At 46.7% G+C, this 22,455-nt stretch overlaps 1 protein-coding gene across 1 annotated transcript in view; it reads right to left on the bottom strand.

Annotated features, from left to right (window-relative positions):
* Nucleotides 1–17,526, bottom strand: part of LOC119443723 (forkhead box protein E3-like) — a 52,136-nt gene extending 34,610 nt beyond the window's left edge. Inside the window, 1 exon segment of the mRNA XM_049663208.1 lies at nucleotides 17,185–17,526. Coding sequence (XP_049519165.1) covers nucleotides 17,185–17,350 — 166 coding nt within the window. The 5' untranslated portion in view covers nucleotides 17,351–17,526.
* Between the last annotated feature and the right edge of the window lie 4,929 nt (nucleotides 17,527–22,455).

Genomic DNA, 22,455 nt, shown 5'->3' with positions numbered 1-22,455 from the left:
ACCAAGATCTCTATATGGCTTTCATAGATTATGAAAAGGCATTTGATTCAGTAGAGATACCAGCAGCCATAGAGGCATTGCGTAATCAAGGAGTGCAGGAGGCATACGTGAATATATTAGAAAATATATACAAGGATTCCACAGCTACCTTCGTTCTTCACAAGAAAATTAGAAAGTTAGCTATCAGGAAAGGGGTCGGGCAAGGAGACACTATCTCTCCAATGCTATTCACTGCAGGCTTAGAAGAAGTATTCAAGCTCTTAGACTGGGAAGGCTTAATAGTGAGGATCGACGGCGAATATCTCAGCAACCTTCGGTTTGCAGATGACATTGTACCATTCAGCAACAATGGGGATGAATTACAGCAAATGATTGAGGACCTTATTCGAGAAAGTGTAAGAATTGGGTTGAAGATGACTATGCAGAAGACAAAGATAATGTTCAGTAGCCTGGCAAGGAAACAGGAATTCAGGCTAGCCAGTCAGCCTCTAGAGTCCGTAAAGGTGTATGTTTATCTAGGTCAATTACTCACAGGGGACCCTGATCATGAAAAAGAAATTTACAGAAGAATACAATTGGGTTGGAGTGCATACGGCAGGCATTGCCAAATGCTGACTGGGAGCTTACCACTGTCTTTGACAAGAAAAGTCTACAATCATTGCATTCTACCGGTGCTAACATATGGGGCAGAAACTTGGAGGTTAACAAAGAATCTCGAGAACAAGTTATGGACCGCACAGAGAGCAATGGAACGAAAAATCTTTCTAGTAACGTTAAGAGACAGGAAGAGAGCGGCGTGGATCAGAGAACAAACGGGGATAGCCGATATTCTAGATCACATTAAGCGGAAGAAATGGAGCTGGCCAGGCCATGTAATGCGTAGGATGGATAACCGGTGGACCATTAGAGTTACAGAATGGATACCAAAAGAAGGGAAACGCAGTCCAGGACGGCAGAAAACTAGGTGGGCTGATGAAGTTAGGAAATTTGCAAGCGCGAGTTGGAATCATCTAGCGCAAGACAGGGGTAATTGGAGATCACAGGGAGAGACCTTCGTCCTGCAGTGGACATAAATATAGGCTGATGATGATGATAAAATCAATACAGAAATGGCACAAACGCGAACGCGTCTTACTTCCATAGAAATCTTCAGGTCTAATTTGAGCGCTGTACAAGATATCCGATACAACCGCTTGACGCGATTCATACAATGGTTCCTCGCGCCCTTCAACATTGCAGACGCCATTGTCACCCGCCTGAACGCGGTTAAAACGGGTGTAGCAAAAATGAAATTATGAAAGTTTTATTTGTCGACCACAATCTAGCCATATCTCTACTGCGCTTTCATCAAATGCACAAGGTGATATGCATTTTTTATTATTATTGTATAGTGTGCAAGTTTAATTGCATTTCATTTGTGATTCACAGCGGGAATGTCAATCGCCAACGGCTGCTGCCTGCTGTAAAGGGTATAGGAAACTCGTCAAGCGCTTTCGGATTTTTTTACAGCCCTTCTCCTAACTTATTGATGGAAATAAATTATATTGTATAGTAGATACGGATTACGGCATGAAAATAAACAAATTCATTTAATTAGATTGTCATGCATTGCACAGCCCTTTTATTGGGCTACTGTGAAGAGCGAAAATGTCTTCCGAATCAAAACTGAGAAAGATGTTTCTGTAAATTACAATCACTGCCCGGAAACAAGGTCTAACTACCGGGTAGTGAATAAAATTACACAAAAATATACTCGGTGTCATCTTGACATGGTCCCGCGTCCTCTGTATGTATTCGTTTGCTGGCATGGCTGCGTCAAGACTCAGTGCCATCTCTAACCCCGGAGACCTCAATCGTGCCGATCTTGCGAAGAACGTGCTCGAGCAGTGTGTACCCGAAGCAGCATTTATAATTTCTTCGGGGATCAACCCGCGCAGTAACGAGGGCATTTGTCATCTCAGTGCACATTATGTTGTTTACCTTAGAATTAATCACGGAAAGCAGACTGAAAACGGCTGTTGGACCAGCACAGCACCAGTACTGATAAAGCAAAATTAGCCAACTGAATTTTTCAGTGTATTTCACAGGAGCCATTGCAAGAGGCAAAATGCCCTAAAGCGCGCCTACGAAAATGGCGAAAAATGAAAGCTGTTAGGAACCGCAGAAACTGCTAGAGCTACGGTTCAGAGGAAGCATGGATATATATGAGGTGCTATTTTGGACAACATCAAATTCTGTAATAGCAGCAGTTCAAGCCAATCAGCGATAGCGTAGCGGCCCTCTGAATCTGCTCTGGGCCAATCAGAGCGGACAAGATGGCGAATTTGACAATATGGCGCATAGCGCCCATGCAGCAAGGAATGCGAAGCAAACTGTGGGTAATGATCATAATTCTTTCTTACTTCCAAAGGGACCTAGACAAGCTGTATGATTGCGACACGTGAAGTATGAGTTATTGTCAAAAATTCTTATGTATTAGTACCGTCAAAAAAGAAGCCAACATTGAATGAAAACCGCCAAAAAAGGCCGCCGCCAGCAGCGAACACGTTTTCCCGTTAGGCAACACAAAAAGCCGCAATATTTAGCGGGAAGACCGCTAAATAAGCAACACTGATCGCACAATACAATGATTCAAAGACTACACGCGACATGTTTCTTAGAATGAGCATGAAAGGAAAATTGTCATCCGACTGGCGGTAGTATACGAAGCAACAAAAGAAACTCGTATGGACCTCTCGGAAGGAAAGCTTCGTAGTTGAAGTAAAAAAAAAAATTCAGGGCCCGTCCGATGTCGCACGAGACTGTCGCAGGCGTTCCGCTTCGTTTGACCTAAACTCAGCGTTGGCGGCTCTTCGCTGACGTTTGGCCTCAACATCGCGCTCCCGCTACTCGTGGTCCGCGGCTCTTCGCTGACGTTTCGCCTGGGCTTCGGAAGCCCTCACGCTAAAATCGGACGACAAGCTTCGCTTACCCCCATTTTCTCGACAGGGGAAGGGTCTGCTGATTTTGTCTCTTTGGGTAGTTCAAGGGCGCGTTACAGGTGCCCGAGCCCACAGGGGCATGTGCCATTGAACTCGGACCCTTTCTCCACGATCACCAGGATCGGCCCACTTTTCAGCGTGACACCACCACCACCGCCGCCGAAACTTGTGAGCCTATAAAGTTTCGCCTTATTTGTCCTAGTCCGGAGATAGAATCCAGGGCAAGCGCCTTTCCGGAGCGATAGCTAACCAGCAGGTTAGAAGTTCATGGTGCGAGGGCGAATTAATCGGCGAATCAGAAACGTCAAATCATACGTCAAGCTTCTGCAGAAGCCCACAAGGTGTAGAAACGTAGCTTCACGTACAAGATAGGTGTGGATTTCAAATTTGCCCTTTCATGAATGTTTCTCCATCTTGCGGGCTTGCGCAAGAACTGATTTGCAATAAGAACGACCATATAAGTTTATATCACCAGGGCCATTAGGACTACCGGTGGTAACGGTGGGTACCTTTGTACTGAGATAAATAAAGTTAAGAACCTATATTTGTATAATGTACACTCAGCACATTTCTCCGCCACAACGCTGCATACAACTAATGATCCAACATAACGGTAGAAACTGTAGTTTATCTGAACATGGCATTAGGACCGCCACTACGCAGCATATAAGACCGCGAGTGAGACGAGGTAGTACCTGATCGGTGAAACCTAGTCAATGCTTATCAAAGATAACACTGAGTGTGAATTACCGAAGGTAGTAAAGAGCTAGTAAATAGGAAGTAAAGGGCGGTAAATTTAGTAACTCCACACGTTACTGGCATTTTACCAACTTTTTTTGTAAAGAGTGAAGTGTCATGAACACCGACACGTTATCTGCTTTTACTGCAAATTTTCAAACTGCACCGAACCCTTTTACATTATCAGCCTTCCCGTGCTTATACTCTCATTTGAACGGTCTTTATGTTCTGGCACGTTCAATTACGTTTCCCGAAAATATGACATAGAGATTATCGCTAACGAGTTTGTGTTTATTTTCAGGCATGAAGAACATAGACTTTGTCTTCCTAAAATTTCGTTGCAGGCTTTTCGCGCCGAGTCATATTTCCAATTTATTTAACCATGTATTTTCATTTTTTATAAGATTCGCACTGCATCCGCTAAAAAATACGTCGGCGTCATCTCCGTTTTGGGCGTATTCGGAATGTCCATTATAACGTTGCTGTACAAAAGAAACAATGTGGGCCCCAAGATTGAGTCCTGTGGTACACCAACGTCGATAGATTTGAAACGTGAAGAAAACCCATTTAATTGTGCACATTTCAATCTGGAGCTTAAGTAACTATCGAATAGTGCCAGTGGTGTTCCTATTTACCTTAGCAAGGTCATTTGTGCAACAGTATTTCGTGGTTGATTGAGTCAGATGCCTTCTTGAGATTCACAAGTAGACCAAGGGTAAGGTTTTTTTCGATGTTATTGATAATTTCATTTTTTGAACTAATTAATGCCATTTCGTTTGATTTTTCTTTCTGGAAGCCATATTGTTTTTCTCCAATAGCAATATTCTTATGGAGAAAATCGATTAGTCTGATGATTAGTCAGCTTCAGCAATTTCACAGAATATGGGCAGGACAGATATAGGGCGATAATTTTAAGGTCATGATTGCTACTAGTTTTATGAATTACACCCTTGCGATTTGTAACTCTCCAGCAGATTTCTCAAGTAGAAACATTTGATTACATATTGTCACGAGAGCAAAGGGCCAGCAGTCAGGTCCGAGCCAACGGTGTTTACTGTATCATCTCGATGCCACTACACGAAAGAACAGTGAAAGTTAAGCCACAAAAGTTGGTGACGGGTTATAGAGCACTGCACGGGCCGATTTTTGCGGCCCGGGCCCGGTCCGGACCCGTTTTTACATTGGGCGGCCCGTCCGAGCCCGATCAAAACATTTATGGCGAGACCCGGGCCCGGCCTGGGCCCGGAAATAATCTACGTTACCCGCCCGGCCCGACCCGACACCCCTTTACCTTAAGCCCGAGCCCGGCCCGAGCCGGGCTCGAAACCGGCCCGAACCCGGCCCGAGACCGAAAAAGACATGTTTTTCAGAGTTGAGAAGCCCGAGAATAATTCGCAGAATGCCCGAGCCCGGCCCGGGCCCGCGTCAAAAAACCCGAGCCCGGCCCGGGCCCGGGTCAAAAAGCACACGCCGTGCCCGAGCCCGGCCCACGGGCCCGGCCGGACCCGGGCTTTCGGGTAAGCCCGAGCCCGTGCAGTGCTCTAACGTGTTAACTACCACAGGTAGAAAATATAAGAAATGAGAAAGACAACGGGCGTGAGGACAGGGAGCGCACCACAAAGTTTGTGAATTAGAGTCAGCGCGAGTGGTAGGATTTCATCGTGATGACGTCAACAATGTCACAGGAATGTGATCTACGAGATTGGTGCGATGTTTCGGCAGGGACAATTTCGTAGTTGACTTGACTTAGGCGATGCAAAACCTTTTACGGTCCAAAGTATCGGCGTAATAATTTTTCTGAACGGCCTCGTAGATGTATAGGAGTCCAAACCCAGACGAGATTTCTCGGCTTGTATGCTATGTCCCGGTGGCGTATGTTGTATCGACGAGCATCTTGACTTTTCCGAGATAGAATTTGTTGTCGGGCAAGTTGCCGGTGCTTTTTCCGCACGCTGAACAAAAGCGTCGGTATCTGCGGCGGTCGTATCAGACGAAGTTGGTAGGAGCATCACATCGAGCATAGTGGTGACGTCGCATCCATAGACCAGACGAAAAGGAGGAAACCGTGTGGTTTCTTGAAGCGCAGTGGTATACTCAAATGTCACGTACGGTAGCAGTTCAGTCCCAATTTTTATGATCCGTTGCGACATACATGGAAAGCATATCTGCAATCGTTTTGTTGAGACGCTCAGTTAACCCATTTGTCTGCGGGTGATACGCAGTTGCCGTGTGGTGCGTTGTACCACTCAGCTGCAGAATATCTCAGACCAACTGCGCGGTGAAGGTCGTACCACGATCTGTGATGACAGCTGGAGCACCATGTCGCAGGACAATATTTTTTATAAAGAAGTTGGTCACATCTGAAGCAGTAGCTCGCTGAATGGCTTGGGTTTCGCAGTATCTAGTCAAGTAATCGGTGGCGACAACAATCCAGCGGTTATCACCTGAATACATGGGAAACGGGCCGAGTAAATCCATCCCGAACTGTTCAAAAGGTGAGCAAGGAGGTCGTACAGGCTGAAGCAGACTGACTGGTTTCATTGGTGGAACCAAGATGACCGGACATTGGTTCGTCGTGGCATACACGTAAAATGTCGTCGCGGAGAGAAGCGGGAACAGCGCGGAGGAAAATGGCTTCCGTTGGATGAAAGTTCAGCTTGTAGAGGATGTCGCTGCGTAGACAGAAAGAGGACACGTGACGCACGAACTGCTATGCGGTTTGTTGGCGGCGTCCTTCAAGGTATTCAATCAGGTGTCCCAGCTCTGAATCTTGGCGTTGCTGTTGAGCCACGTTTAGAGATGGAAGACTACAAAGAAAACCGCAGTCCTCGTCAGTATCTTTTGTTGCGGGTTCGACGGGGGCGCGGGAGAGACAATCGGCGTCGGCGTGTTTCTGACCAGACTTGTAGACAATTGTCACATCAAATTCCTGCAGCCAAAGGCTCCATCTTGCGAGACGGCCTGAAGGGTCCTTAAGATTGGCCAGCCAACAGAGAGAGTGGCGGTCACTGACGACTAGGAAGGGGCGTCCGTACAAGTATGGCCGAAAAATTTGGATAGCCCACACGACCGCCAGAGATTCGTTTTCAGTTGCTGAGTAGTTTTATTGTGATAGCGATTATATGGAAACCCCAAGCGGATTTCTGCCGTTGGCGTCGCCGTGAGATTTCGTATAGAGTCCAACGGCGATGAAATCGTCGCCACGCGCCGTACACTATATGTGCGTGAGGGACGCGCGCTTTCACGAGTAGCGAACGCACGACGAAGAGCACACGCGACTTCTTCCGTCGCGCGAAAGACCGTGGGGGGACGGGAGGGAGGTGGCGCGACGTTTAGCTACGGCACCAAATGCGCATTTATACAAAAAAGGTGCGAGGCGAGAAGGTGGTAAAGACTTCCGATGCTGCTCGACGAGGTTCCCGTTCTGATCTCGTCGAAAACCTCCGAGCCGCCCCCAGAGTCCCCTTCAATAGTCGCCAACGCCGCGCGCGTTCGGTGCGAACGCGGGCAAAACGCCGACGGCGTCGACAACAGTTCAGCGCGTTGCTGGTGCTGCGGCATGTCCTAGTTTATACAGCTGTTAAAACTGCTATCCTTACTCCGTATAGCTCTCTACTAATTTGATATCGCAATTGATGCTTCGCCGTTCGGGTGCAGGAAACTGCGACGTTCTTTTTTCAGCAGCAGATAACGTGCGGCTGACATTGTCAATAACGCGTTCATCACCAGCTTGAAACTGTACGAGTGTCGCTTCGAGACCAATATTGCTAGCATCCGCATCCACTTCTGTGTCGGCCTCTGTGTCAAATTGATCAAGGATCGGCGGTGTCTGTAGACGTCGTTGAAGCTTGTGGAAAGCATCGAATTGTGCCGGGCCCCAAACAAATGTCACGTCGTTCTTGATGAGTCGTTGCAACGGTTCGATAATCTCAGAAAAAATTGGCACAAAACGGCGGTAATACGCACAAAGCCCTAGAAATTGGCACACATCGTGCTTTGTCTTCGGTATCGGGTACATAGCAACTGCCGTGGCTTTGTCAGGGCGAACCCCGGTGCTGCTGACAATATGAGCCAGAAATTTAAGCTCCTCGTATCTATAGTAACATTTTTCTGCCTTCAGAGACAGGCCGGCGGAATATATGATATGATTTATGAATATCATTACTCATAACCGACTAATCAGCTCCCGTATCGAAAAGTGCAGTTATCGAATAACAGTCGACGGAAATCGTAATAGCAGCAGAAGTTCTTTGGCGGTTTCGAGCGATTTGTTGGGCCGTCGTTTTGAGGAGGGCGAGGGCATGTTGACATCTGTGATTGGATGGGAGCCACATCCCTAGAATCCGTACAGTCGTTCTCTCGGGTATGTTGCCTCCATCGATTTTGACTTCTATGCGTAGATTTGGGTCCGTCGGTACCGCTCGGCTTCCTTTCCCTTTCCATATTCTTATGATTTCAGATTTGTCGGGTGAGCACTTGAGTCCTCTTTGGCGGGCATATTGCTCTATTGTAGAGGCTGCTGTTTGGAGCTGTTCATTCTTATCGGCCAAGGAGCCCTTGGTTGTCTATATCGTGATGTCATCCGCGTAAAAAGCATGTCTGATACCCTGGCTGTCTTGGAGTTTTTTGGCCAGGCCAATCATGGCGATATTGAAAAGAGTGGGTGAGATTACCGCTCCCTGAGTAGTCCCCTTGTTCGGGGGGTGGAAGGTTGCAGTTTCGATCTCTCCCAGCTTTAGCTCTGCTGTCCTTTGGCTTAGGAAGCTTCGTATGTAATTGTACGTTCGCTCCCCGCAGTTGGTGTTTGATAGTCCTTCCAAGATTCCTTGGTGCCTCACGTTGTCAAAAGCCCCTTTGATATCTACGGCTAGAATAACGTGTTCGCCTGCATTTGTAATGTTAGTGAGTACCTCTTCCTTTAGTTGTAGGAGGATGTCTTGGGTTGAGAGCTTAGCTCGGAAACCGTACATGGTATCCGGCACCTGCCCACTCTCTTCCAGGTACTGTTGTAGTCTGACGTTTACTACTCGCTCAAATATATTTGCTAAGCAGGATGTAAGCGAGATTGGTCTCAAGTTTTCTATCGCCAGTTTCTTCCCAGGCTTGGGTATCATGATTACTTTGGCATGCTTCCACTGTTCCGGTACGGTTCCCTTGGACCAGTGGTCATTTATGAATTTTGTGAGAGCGACTACGGCTGCGTCGCTCATGTTTCTGATGACGGCATTAGTTAAGCGATCCATCCCGGCTGCCGTGTTGCGTGTCGAGCTTGCTGTAGCAACCGTGATGGGCACGTCTAGCTCTGGGTTTGGGGTTCCATTGTAATTTTCTTCATATGGGGGTATAGGGGTAAAGTCCCCGTAGCATTTGAGGTGTAGAGCATTACTGATGCCTTCGTTTGTTTCTGGGAGGGTGTGTAGTAGCCTTTCCAGGGACTTTTGGCATTCGCCTTTGGTTTTTTGTGGGTCTATAATTGCCCTGAAGATTCGCCACGTTTTGGCTGTGCCCAGGGTACCATCCAGGGAGTCACAGAATTTTTCCCAGTTTGTTGTCGCTAGCTGGTTCGCGTGGCCCAACAAATCGCCTGAATGATAGCGCGAGTCACAAGCACAAGAAGGGGCATGAAGAAGGGAGACACACTCCGCCTACTAAGGAGCCTAGTAGTCAGCAGGGTAACATACAGCCTGCCCTACTACAACCTAACTAAAGCGGAGAAGGAAAAATCAGATGTAATCATAAAAACGGTGTACAAAACTGCCCTACGCCTACCAAAGAACACTCTAAATGAGAAACTTCTGGCCCTAGGACTTCATAACACCTTTGAAGAATTAGCCGAAGCTCAACTCATCTCGCAGAAACCCGGCTCCTCCAAACACCCACAGGCAGGAGCGTACTTGAGAAACTTCGTTACAACGCCCAACTTCAAGAAATACCGTACACCATCAGAAGCTGGTACCAGGTAACCCCGCTTCCCTAAAACATGGACCCGAATCTCCACCCCAGCAGGAGGCAGGCAAGGGCCCAATACATCGAAAGGAAATTCGGCCTTATGAATGCAGCACGATTTACCGACGCCGCAATCTACACAGGCAACGCTAAGAAAGCAGTAGCAGTAGTGACTGACTGCAGAGGAACAATAACCTCCAGCGGGTCGATATCCCGCAGCTCCATCACGGAAGCGGAGGAAGTCGCCATCGCACTCGCTATCCAAGAGGGAAGGAAATCAATGAAATCGCTAACAATCCTAACAGATTCGCAAACAGCATGCAGGAATTTCCAAAGAGGAAGGGTTGGTACGAACGCACACCGAATTCTCACCAAACTCAAAAAAGAATGCCAAAGAGAATTTATCCAAACGATTACATGGGTACCGGGACACAAAGGGATCACAGGGAATCTACATGCGGATAGAGCAGCCCGAGGATATGCTCACTACCGGGCCCTCAACACATCCGCTGTAGAGAACCTAACGCCCATCGATACCGATTACTCGACTATATTAAACTACTATAGAGGGAATCGTATGCTCTACCCACCACCCACAGAAAACTAAAGACTGAAGAGGCCACCGGTCTGCGTAGGCTACAGACAGGCACCTTAGTCAGCTTACATAAACTACACAAGATGCACCCCTCAGCCTTTAGAGACATATGCCCATGGTGCGGGTCAACACCAACCTTAGAGACATATGCCCATGGTGCGGGTCAACGCGTTTAGAGACATATGCCCATGGTGCGGGTCAACACCAACTCTGTACCACATAACATGGGAGTGTACATCACACCACATCACACCACATAGAACCTCACATACCAAATCCAAATAGAGATCAGTGCGAGGCACTGCTGGCCAGCTCAGACCTAGAGGACCAGATCCTCCTGGTCAGAAGAGCTAACAGGCTAGCGGAAGCCAGCGGAGCCCTGAAATAGGGGCCCCGACCATAGATAAGCCTCGCATGAGGCAAGCTGAATAATTTCTTACAATAAAGTTTATTCACTCACTCACACTTGGCGGTTTCTAAGGAAGGCGTCAGTGGTACGTCGCGAGGGGTTGGCGTCGGCGGAGGATATTTGACGGTTCGCATGACAGCGGCCTCACTCCCGGAGGTGGCCGTTTTCAGTTTTCCCGGCGCGGGCTTCCGCCGGTGGTCCAGTGGAATCAAAGACGGGTCTAGCGCGGTTTGGTGATGCGCGCCGACCAGGTGATGGCGACCGCAACTGTCTTCGTTGAGGGGCAGGAGGAAGACGGTTGCTTTCCAAGTATTCCTCGATTTCGTGCGGGCGTTTGCCATAGCGCGGGCAACGGGTGTCCGGGTGGTATCCCCGCAGACCAATCCGTCGGTACTGGTAGTCGCGATACAAGTGTCCAACCTCCCCACAGTGGTAGCACAACGGACTGTTGTCGGGAGCACGCCATACCGTTGACTTCCGCGGACCAGGACGAAAGTCTGCTTGCAGAGCCGTGTGGTGTATGGGGCTCAGGGAGCGTCTAGGAAGCCCTGCAGGTGGCTGTGAGAAACGGGTCATCGATGGCGTAGGAACCGGAAGAGCATCCACATACGAGAGCGTGGGAGGTTCGGTTCGCGTTGGTGGCGAGGAATGAGCCACCTGCCTGATTTCCTCCCGAATTACGTCTGTAAGAGCCTCGGCACTCGCAGGTGCCAGTGCCGATTGATAATACTTCTGGAGTTTTTCTCTAACAACCTGTCGCATTAGTTCGGTAAGGGACTCCTTGTCATCATTTGCAGGTAGAAGCGAGCATGCAGCAGTCATGCTGGTCTGTCGCTCATGATGCGATAGCTTTTGCCGAAGCATGCGTTCCATGACTGTTGCCTCACGGACCAACTGAGGCACTGTTGTAGGAGGATTGCGCACGATGCCCGCGAAAAGCTGGTTTTTTACGCCTCGCATTAAATGACGCACCTTCTTGTCTTCTGGCATTAGTGGGTCGGCCCGACGGAACAATCTCGTCATGTCATCCACGAACATGGCGACGGTTTCGTTCGGCATTTGGAACCTCGAAGATAGTGCCTGTTGGGCTCTTTCTTTCCTTTCGGGAGTGCTGAAGGCGTCATGAAGCAGTCGGTAAAACTCCTGCCAGCTGGTAACTGAAGCTTCGTGGTTCTCGTACCACACCCTTGCCGTGTCTAAAAGGGAAAAGTAGACGTTCTTGAACTTAAAGCGATCGTCCCAGTCATTAAAGGTGGCGACCCGGTCGCAATCGTCTAACCAGTCTTCTACATCCTCAAAGGCGTCGCCGTGGAACGGGTTAGGCGTGCGAGGCGGGTTGACAATGCATGGTACAGCAGCATTTGGGATCACCTCGGCTTGGCTTGCGGGTGTTGTTGACATTTTCCTCGCAGAGCTTGCCAGGGGACTGTACTGCGGTGGAAGACCTTGGAGGCGACGGCTGCTACAGGACCAGCAGGTATAGGGCGTATGAGTACCCAGTACGTCCACGAATTTGTCGCGCGAGGAAAAGGCAAGCAGTCAGTTCCGAGTGAACGGAACGTTTACTGTTGTTGTTGTTGTTGTTGCCTCAAAACATAGCACGTACCCACAGTGGGGATTGGCCACAATATATTGTTTGAAATGTGCGTCTAACAAAACACAAAATGGGGGAAAAGCAAACATTTAACACAAAGCAATAGTCAACTCAATGCCAACAGAAATTTTGAGAGGGCATATTGTTAGCCGCAGCAGCAACCAAAAGCAACTTCTTCGTCCTCGTCCTCCAGCGTTACTAACGCTTGGCAATATATGCGAAAATATTGGTGCTATTATATCACATATCGCTTTTATGGCTTCAGCTTTATAGTTGTCAACTCTGGTGGAGGTATTATTCTTTAGTAATGCAATATGATCCTCAGTTTTTCTAGTGGTTGTGGGTGCGAAAAATACGGATTTCTGTGATTAAATGTTATGAAACGCCTAGGATCAGTATAGATGGTACCTTTAGTACTTTAGCACTGATTTTTTGTACTTGTAAAAAAATTTCACTAAATTTGTTGGCTAACATTTGGCCTGCATGTGTTATACCACCTAGGAGAATCTCCCTTGAGATTGACCTATTTGTTTTCGATAGCAATGTATTAAATGCATTCTAAATTTGTTCAGGACTGCATTTATCAACAAAGATTTTAGCATAGTATTCTTCCTTTGCCTTTTTGAGATCTGCGGCTAACTTATTTTTGCTTTCTTTGAACAATTTCAAGGTATTTAGATCTCTACCCTTAAAAAACAAACTAAAAAGCTTTTTTTGTCCTGTTTTCTTTTGTACAGTTCTTTGTTCAACCAAGATTTGTTTTACTTTTGATATTTGGTGTGCAGCAACCACACAGAAAAAGCTGAGTCGTAGTCGCCTAATATTTTGTTTAAGAAAATAGAATAAGCAATTGACGGGTATTTTTCACGGCGCACTGCAAACCAATCTAGCTGAAGTACTAATTCGCGATACAAATTGGGTGTATCATTGCGTATTTTTTCTGTGTGTTCATATCCGCCCTACTTAGGGAGGCGTTTGTTGAGTGTAGGGAAAATAAACAAGAAATGTGAGATGATCACTTATATCAGAAGCAAGAACACCTGAGATGACGTCAGTGTACAAGTAGTCCGTGAATCACAATTCTATGAGAGTTTCAGTTCCTACTATAACTCTCGTTGGCATATTTATAATATTTGTGCAACAGAAACTAGCCATTATATTCACTATATTCCTGGTGGCTGTACTCTCGGTTTGAATGTTGATGTTATAGTCGCCAAGTACAAATATGTTCTTGTTTGACGCACAAGGAACTGCAGCGTTTCCTCAATATACCATAGAAAATTGTTCACATCATGCGAAGGTAGTCGGTACACTAAGATACATACGGTATTAGATGATTCTACAGCTAATACTTTATAATTTTCATTCACAGCAGAACACCGCTACGAGACATTATACAAAATATTCTGACCAAAGTATAGAGAAACGCCGCCACCTCTACAGTTGTTTCTAAAAGTGACACATCAGAATGAGCATCACATCACGAGCATCACGATACCAAGTTTCTGTGAACGCAAGTACATCAAATGTGCTTCCAAGGGAACGTAGATAAATAAAAATGTCGTCACTCGTAGAGCTTAGGCTTCAAGTATTAGGACAAACTACCGAGGTAATTTTCTGCACCAGTTGTATTAGTTTACCAATGTGTTTGCGAAATAACTCAGCACTGTAATAATCTTCTCGGACATGCGTAAAGTTACTAGCCATCGTTTCGATTTCACATGGCAACATGCACTAACTATTTATGAACGCCTACTATAAGCACCGCTAGGCTGGTGATTGTTACTAGAAGCAATCATCTTACATAAATCATCCTCACTTTCAATGCACAGTGCCCGCTCACCAGGTGCTCTGCGTACGAGAATCTTCCCTCCTTTCTCACAAACAAACCGATACCCCGTTTTTGCTGCTCTAGAACGTGCCAACATTTTTAATCGGTTTTGTTGATGTTAAAATGTTTCGCATAAATTGCCGTCTCATAGAACAAACATTCACTGCCATCGAATGTCTGTTTCAGTTCCTTTGGGTGCCTTCCTTGATCTTGCTTTGAATGTATCTTGTGTCTTAGAATACACAATACCTCGCGTGATATATCAAAAATACCTATACTGACACACATCTTGCCATCTGCATCAAGATACAGATACACGGTACCCAAATAGTACCTTAAGATATTGTCTAAGATAGATTTATCTTCGATACTGCCCAACGGGTCACAAGGCAACGTCATCATAATAACGCACGCAAAAAAAAACGAAAGTAAGCATGATGCACAAAAATTGACTGAATCAAAATATAATAATACAAAATTTTCCAGCACTACTGAAAAATTAGCATAAGCATAGCATAACAGCTACGAAAATACGACTCCAAATGCCCTACGTTGGAACTAAATAAATACAGCCTATTGGAAATGGTGAAAGTGAGAGTGGTAAAATCCGTCCATGTAGTACGCATTTCGAGTTGCACGAAAATGCATTACTCTGGTATACAAAAAGGAAGTTCAGTACATAATAAATAAGATAAAATCACAACTTACTTATCTAAACGACACTTGTTGCTTTCCATTATAACAGAAGCTAAGATTATCGTTGAAATACTCTACTAAATATGTAAGTTTTTTCATTCTTGCTTTATTGCAGTATTTTACGACCGCACCACTCCAACCAACAGTCCTACAACCGCTAGCTTCTTGTTCGTCCCCTGTAGTGGTTGAGCACAGTTGTTTGAGGACAACGCAGGCGAGCAAAATTAAAACGCTACTCTCACTGGAGGAGAATCACGTAGTCGCAGTAAATGACTTCGGAGCCGAAGTTATTGCTGAAATCATCTGTCTTTTAATATGCCTTAAGGCAGTTCTCCTAAAAAACAATTACCGCTAATTCTTTCTCATAAAGCAGGCCAAAATGCCGCTATTTTAGAGTTTACTTCAAGCTCAAAGTCGGCTACTCAGCCATCCAGGCACTTTCTTCTTCAATATCAGTGCCCAAAATGTTCATTTATCTTCATACCTTCAATGACCAAATGCGTTACAGAAGGGACAAGTAAAGGGGCAAAAAGCACATGTCATAAGTGGTTAGTACATGCGATATTCTTCAATGGAATATCTAAATACGGAAGCGTTGAGAATGGTGACGAAGGAGATCGGCAAGTGATTTCATTCTTTGATGGCCTTCGGCATAAATTAATCAGAAAACAAATTATTGTGACAAAAAGCAACGTGAACCTTATGGCCGTGGTTAGTACATGACACATCAGCTGGCTCATTTTTTTAGGTGTGGATAATGAAAAATATTGTGGAATATTGCGCTAGCTTTTGCGAGACTTGGCAGCTTCCACATACTGACGCAACTGTTGATTCCGAAAGATAGACCACTGCTTCTAGCGGAGAGCCGTCAAACAGCAGCCAATGACCAGGGTTTGAAACTGCGGACCATGCGAATGTTTTGTAACATAGTGGATGGCTTTTGTGAGTTCAAATATGGGCGCTTCTAGCGATTTGTCACACGGAGTACGTTAACAGCACTGTTTACCGAGGCAAACCAACGTTAGGAACATGACTATATGCGACCTTTTTATGAACTGACTGAGAAGCTACAGCCTGCGTGTTCTTGGGCGCCATCCGTTCCGGCTCTTATTTGAGTACTCCTTGTCGATGTGAGTCATTGCTGGCGTGAAATTTTCTTGAACACAATGTTGAACATAAAGTGTTGAACAATGTTGAGCATAAAATTATGCAGTACCTCTAATACATACAACAAAGGAAAAAGACAGGAGCCTTCGAATTCATTTTGGTGAGAAAGCTTACACATTATGTGTGGACGGACAACAGCCCCATCTACCTGCACATACTCTGCATGCTGAATCTTGTCGAATTGTTTTCTGTATGTCGTTTTTGTTTCATTCGAGTTTCCCTGTGTGTATTTCTCCAAGGTAGGACTACACAACCCCTTCTGAATTTTCCCGTGGCGGTCACAGATATTTAAGTAAAAGATAACTGTCGAGCCATCGCTGGTTTGGAGCATAATACATGTGATTGAATAAAAAAGTAAGAATAGCAAGACACGAGTGGAGTAACAAGAAAATAACAACTGGTGGCAAATATCGTCTATCTTGCACAGATGAAATAATCTAAACGGACATGAAGGAACGACACAATCAAGACGAAAACGATTGTTGAGCGCAATCGTTTCACAGCTTGCAAAGGCCATTTTGTACTTATTTGTAGGTTTAATTGAAGAGCCTACGGGAAAAATTAAGCGTAAATGAAATTGGACAAAAAGCAACATGCGACCAATGGGAGGGGAACGTACAGCCTTCACATTACGCGGTCGCCCTGGTCGGATAATTACCATGGGTGTATCCTGCAACATGGACGTCTTCTCCGGACTGCTGCCTTGCGCAACACAATCGATGACCACAGCGTAATCAATGTAAGCGTAGTAGCCTAGGGGCCATAAAATTCGACTCGCTAAAGTCACTGAAATGGTGCGCGGCACATCTGTACCAGTGTACAGGCTGTCAACTCTGAATGCGGATGTTTCATCAGCGAACTACAGCAATGGAACCTAACGTTCACAGCTGCGGTGCCCCTACGAAATATCCAAGAGGAGCAAGTTACTGTTGTTGCGCATTTCGCAATGCCCTAAGGTGAGCCACGTGTCAGTTATGTTGTGCTGACCTATTTGCGTACAGAGTGGAAGATAGTTTGTATTGAAGAGTCACGGGACTCTGAGTCCAAACACCTAGCGGAGGCGGGTAGCGAAAACACGCGTTTCCAAAACATACACTCGCATGGTGAACGCCGCGAGCGGGTTGTGCACGCATAAAATAACTTTCAAGCAGACGATACAGATTTCTCTCTTTTTTAACTTGTACTGGCAGACAAAATATCCGCAACTTAGGTAAACAGGGTATTTACCTTGTCCATTAGCCTCCATGGCAAAGCGTGACGAGTCCGTGTAGCGTCTGCCGCGTACGTAGTGGCGCTTTTCCAGAGGATCAAGTGGCTGCAGGACGCGCAGCTTTCGTGCGCAGTTGAGGACAGTGTAGGCAAGCTGCACTACTGAGCTCCACTCGTGCTTCATCTGCTGGCGCTAGCGGAAACACTACGCGGGGGCGCTACAATCTGTATCCCGGTAGACTCACTGCTATTTAGACGCGCGTTAATAGCATATCTTTATTCTCACTTCTTGTAACGCACATATAACAGGCACTCGCTGAACTCCACGTCATCCCTGCAGGTTGGTTTCGCGAAGGAAGTCGGGCAAGTCTCCTAAAATTCCTGCTGGAGATTCAAGCGTCATCGTGTGGCGATGTTCCGCAACTAGTGGCTTTATTGTGTTGTAACCACGGCACTGAGGGGCCAGATTGCAACGCCAGAGCAGTTCAAAAGCGAACGTCAGCCATTGGTCGATCTGTTACCATTTCGGCCCGTGGGAACCGCATCGAGAGTCCGCTCTCGCGCGCACTGGCGGTATCGCCGTGTCGGGGTGCAAAGGGCCGTCTCGAAGGTTGCGCATTCGCTTGACTCTTTTTTGTTCGCTCACTACAGAGGTGTCGCCTAACTTGCCACAATGTGTACGAAAGACCACGCAAGCTCGCGGGCGGCGTGTCGCATTCGCCGTCGTCATTCTGCGTCCTGTTTACGGTTTGCTCCCTGAACGGAGCCTCTCGTCGACTAAGTTAGCACTGCCGCAGCAGTAGCCCGGCGTTGCCGTCCGAGGCGAGCAAACATGTTATCGAGTTAGTTTTGCGCCCCAAGCCTTGTTTTATATGTCGGTGATGCCACATTCTGAGGAAAAAGAAGGAAGAGGAGACAATCTTGAAACCGTCAGTTAAGTGAACGCAGATTTAGAATGGAGAAAGTGGCATAGAAATATCTTGTTGTACACTTCTCCACCTTCTATATGAAGCTAACAGTTATTGAAGCCACGCAAAGCGTAGGGGAACTTATTTGTAGTTTTAAGTGAAGAGCAGACGGGAAAATTAAGCGTAAATGAAATTGGACAAAAAAAAAAAACAACACGCCGCCAATGGGAGGGAAACGTACAGCCTTCGCATTACGCGGTCCGGCTCCTACCGGCGGCAAGTTGGCTTTTCGTCAATTTCATTTTCCTTTAATCATTAAGACTACAAATAGCGTCTCCTATGCTTTCGTCGCCTTCATTATCTGTTGGCTTCATCGGGTCCCTTGGTTCATCTTCTTCTTGTTAACTGCCACATCTTCTACTACAAAGAAGCGATCGTTCATGTACGTACCACCACCGGCTGTATGCATCGCCGCCACGGTTCCGAAAACTCACAGTATCTGCAAACCCTCCATAACAGTGTATCAGAGCCCCCGATCTCTGGGTACTCAACACACATAAATGCGCGGTAATGGCTGTCGAATTTAAAAATGCAATGCTTCGCAAAGAAATTGCAAGTGTGCGTGCGGTAAACTAAACAAATGCGCTACCACAGGGTGGCTGGTTGGGCAAGTTGGCACTTGTCCTTGTCCTTGTCTCTTCAACGTTTAACCTTGGCGCTGTACACTTGCGTTACCACAGCCTGCCCATATTCCAAACAGTATTTTGCCGTTATGCAGCAAGCTGTCATTCGACCGAGCTGCAATACATATTATACTTGGAGAATGCCAGCAAACTTGAAAGTAGAAAAAATCGAGAAGAAGACATAGACAAAGTGACAGGAAGGTGTATGGACTAACAACTTAACTTCATACATGAAAACGACGTCCCCCAAGTCCGCACTGAACATGCGCAAGGCACAACATAATAAAGACACGGTCATCATCTTATCTATACACGTCTGCACTCATCAAGAAATAAAAGCTCTTTCTTGGTAAGGAGCACAGATGGCGCGCTTACACACTTCTCGGGGCCAAGTTTATAGATTCGATAAGCTTCTAACAACTCTCTTTCCTGCTGAGTCTTAGCCTTCCCCAAGATTGAAACGTCACTGAACATGGGATAACAGCCGCACTCCTTACAATGTAGTAGAAGATTACCTCCTGTGCCTGTGGGTATTAGATTCGCACGCTCACGCATCCGATCATTCACACAGCGACCGGTTTGTCCTATGTAATGCCTACCACATTTCAAAGGAATACTGTACACTACACATGTGTCGCACGTGCCGTGCTTCGCGACATGCTTGATATTGCACGGAATCTTTCGCGAACTGTGCGGCGAGACCTTCATGCAAAGCTTTTCAAGCTTACAAGTAAAGAAGAAAAAAATTTATGGTTAAGTAAAGAAAGAAAGTTCAAAAGGTCATCATGATGCTTGCGCAGACTTCGAATATTGCAGTGAATGAATGAAAATTTGGGTGATTTGTCATGTAGCAACGTTTTCATCTTATCACACGAAAACATGCCTCTATCCATTGTGAGGATTTACCTCGGAAAACTGGAGTGCACGTGCACTGATTATGTAAAGATAGCCAGATCGGCTACGCCAGAAATGTGATAAACGCGGCTGCTCTCAGTCTTTCTGGCCTTGATCACACAGTTTTTAGTCCAGAGGAATCGCCATCCTTTGGTCTTCTTCAATTCGAGAGCTTGCGCGAAAAGTCGCTTGTTCTCTGGCGTGAGGTGATCATTCACGAAAAACGGGGAATCACTGTTTCGCGAAAATCCAATGGCTGATGTGGTGAGCTTAGCCTTTTTTAGCTTTACTAATGAAATCAGCTCGCTTCGACCTTGAACAGAATCGCGCGATAATGTTCTTGTCTTTTTTTGCAGGGACACGATAAGCAATGTCAATGTCGGAGGGGACGACAGGACAGCCAATCTTTTCACCAATTGTTTGTATTACAGCCAGGCAGTTTTCACCTTCCGTCACGGGAATGCCTTTTACTTCAACGTTGTTCAGGCGAGAATACTGTTCTAGGGACATGAGACGTTGAGACAGCTTTGCGTTTTCATCCTTCAACAACTTATTTTCCTTCAAAATGGTCTCATTCTGTACCTTCACGGATTCATACAGTCCATTAAACATGCTAAGACTTTCTTGCATCGATTTCATTTCGGCACGTAGTGTTGCTATTTCTTTCGCTAGCTCAGCACACGACGGCATCTTCAAACAAACACAATAGACACTTGTGGCAACAAGGCAGCGGCAACGATGGATTAGGAAATGCACAAGTTTATAGGAGACAAACCTGTACGAAGTATGGGGACGGAATTAGCTGCTTGCTCGCTGCCGCAACCCTTGCTGCCAAGTGACAGGCTGGCGCACGGACACCCCCTTTTGTTGGCGATCCGGTAGATAGGGTCACTCCGGTAGATGTCGCTTGACTTCACGAGAGTGTAGATAACAGCGCGCTTGAGTTGTGACAAGAACCGGTAGATGACGTCACTCCAGTAGATGCCGTTTGAATCCACCAGGCCGTCGATAGCAGCAGGCGTGAATTGCAACCTGTACGAAGTATGGGGACGGAATTAGCTGCTTGCTCGCTGCCGCAACCCTTGCTGCCAAGTGACAGGCTGGCGCACGGACACCCCCTTTTGTAGGCGATCCGGTAGATAGGGTCACTCCGGTAGATGTCGCTTGACTTCACGAGAGTGTAGATAACAGCGCGCTTGAGTTGTGACAAGAACAGGTAGATGACGTCACTCCAGTAGATGCCGTTTGAATCCACCAGGCCGTCGATAGCAGCAGGCGTGAATTGCAACCTGTACAAAGTATGGGGACGGAATTAGCTGCTTGCTCGCTGCCGCAACCCTTGCTGCCAAGTGACAGGCTGGCGCACGGACACCCCCTTTTGTAGGCGATCCGGTAGATAGGGTCACTCCGGTAGATGTCGCTTGACTTCACGAGAGTGTAGATAACAGCGCGCTTGAGTTGTGACAAGAACCGGTAGATGACGTCACTCCAGTAGATGCCGTTTGAATCCACCAGGCCGTCGATAGCAGCAGGCGTGAATTGCAACCTGTACGAAGTATGGGGACGGAATTAGCTGCTTGCTCGCTGCCGCAACCCTTGCTGCCAAGTGCGCAGAACAAACCAATCTGACGTCGTTTCTTGCCGCAACCTTTTTCAATCGGTGTGAAAGGCTATTAACATACGGCATAACCACCAAGTTCTTTTTTATTTGACTCGCACTTCGTGATCCCCTCTGTTTTTCACTTTCAAACGCTTGTGTACAGATTCAGCCACTGCAGCGATCAAAGTCCTTGGGTAGCCTGCCGCTAACAGTCTCCTCTCTTGCTGGGAGGCACTGTCTTGCATTAGATGCGTACAACTCTTTTCCACCGCATTCGACAAGCACAAAAAGGCTATGCCACACTTGACCAGTTTCGAGTGAGCGGATTGGTACGGTAGCAACGTCTTTTTAGTTCTTGGACTATGCTACCGTTGCTACAAAAGACGTTGCTAACGTACCAATCCGCTCACTCGAAACTGGTCAAGTGTGGCATAGCCTTTTGTGCTTGTCGAATGCGGTGGAAAAGAGTTGTACGCATCTAATGCAAGACAGTGCCTCCCAGCAAGAGAGGAGACTGTTAGCGGCAGGCTATCCAAGGACTTTGATCGCTGTAGTGGCTGAATCTGTACACAAGCGTTTGAAAGTGAAAAACAGAGGGGATCGCGAAGTGCGAGTCAAATAAAAAAGAACTTGGTGGTTATGCCGTATGTTAATGGCCTTTCACACTCATCTTCGGCCTTCACACAACTCATCTTCGGCAACCTCATTAGTTTCTCCTTGCAAAGGCAGTCGAGAGAGCGCATCAGCCTCTACATTATCGCTTCCCTTACGGTACTCTACGGCGTAGTTGTAACAAAGAAGTCGCGCTGACCAACGTGAAATTCGCAATGGCCGATGTCCAGCACCTTTGGTTGACAGCAAGGTGACAAGAGCACTGTGGTTGGTTCACAAGACAAAGAGGCGGCCCCAAAGGTACACGTGCCAATGTTCACAGGCCCAAACACATGCTAAGGCTTCACGTTCGCCTGCAGAGTACTTCCTCTCTTGTGAGCTCAAGGTACGGGAGGCAAAGGCAACCGTCTGTAGAATTCCCTTGTTATCTGGTTGCATCACAGCGCTCAGTCCATACCCGGAGGCATCGGTCGTGACGATGGCGGGTAGGTTCGGGTCCAAGAAATGCAGAACCTTGCAAGTTGTCAGCAGTGATTTCAAACGGACGAAACTCTCTTCGGCAGCTGGCGTCCAAGCAAATGGCTCGTTGCCT

The sequence above is a fragment of the Dermacentor silvarum genome, chromosome 3 (assembly GCF_013339745.2).
Source record: "Dermacentor silvarum isolate Dsil-2018 chromosome 3, BIME_Dsil_1.4, whole genome shotgun sequence".
Taxonomy (NCBI): Eukaryota; Metazoa; Arthropoda; class Arachnida; order Ixodida; family Ixodidae; genus Dermacentor; species Dermacentor silvarum.
Note: the sequence above shows the minus strand (reverse complement) of the source record. Positions and strands in the feature narration are given on the sequence as shown.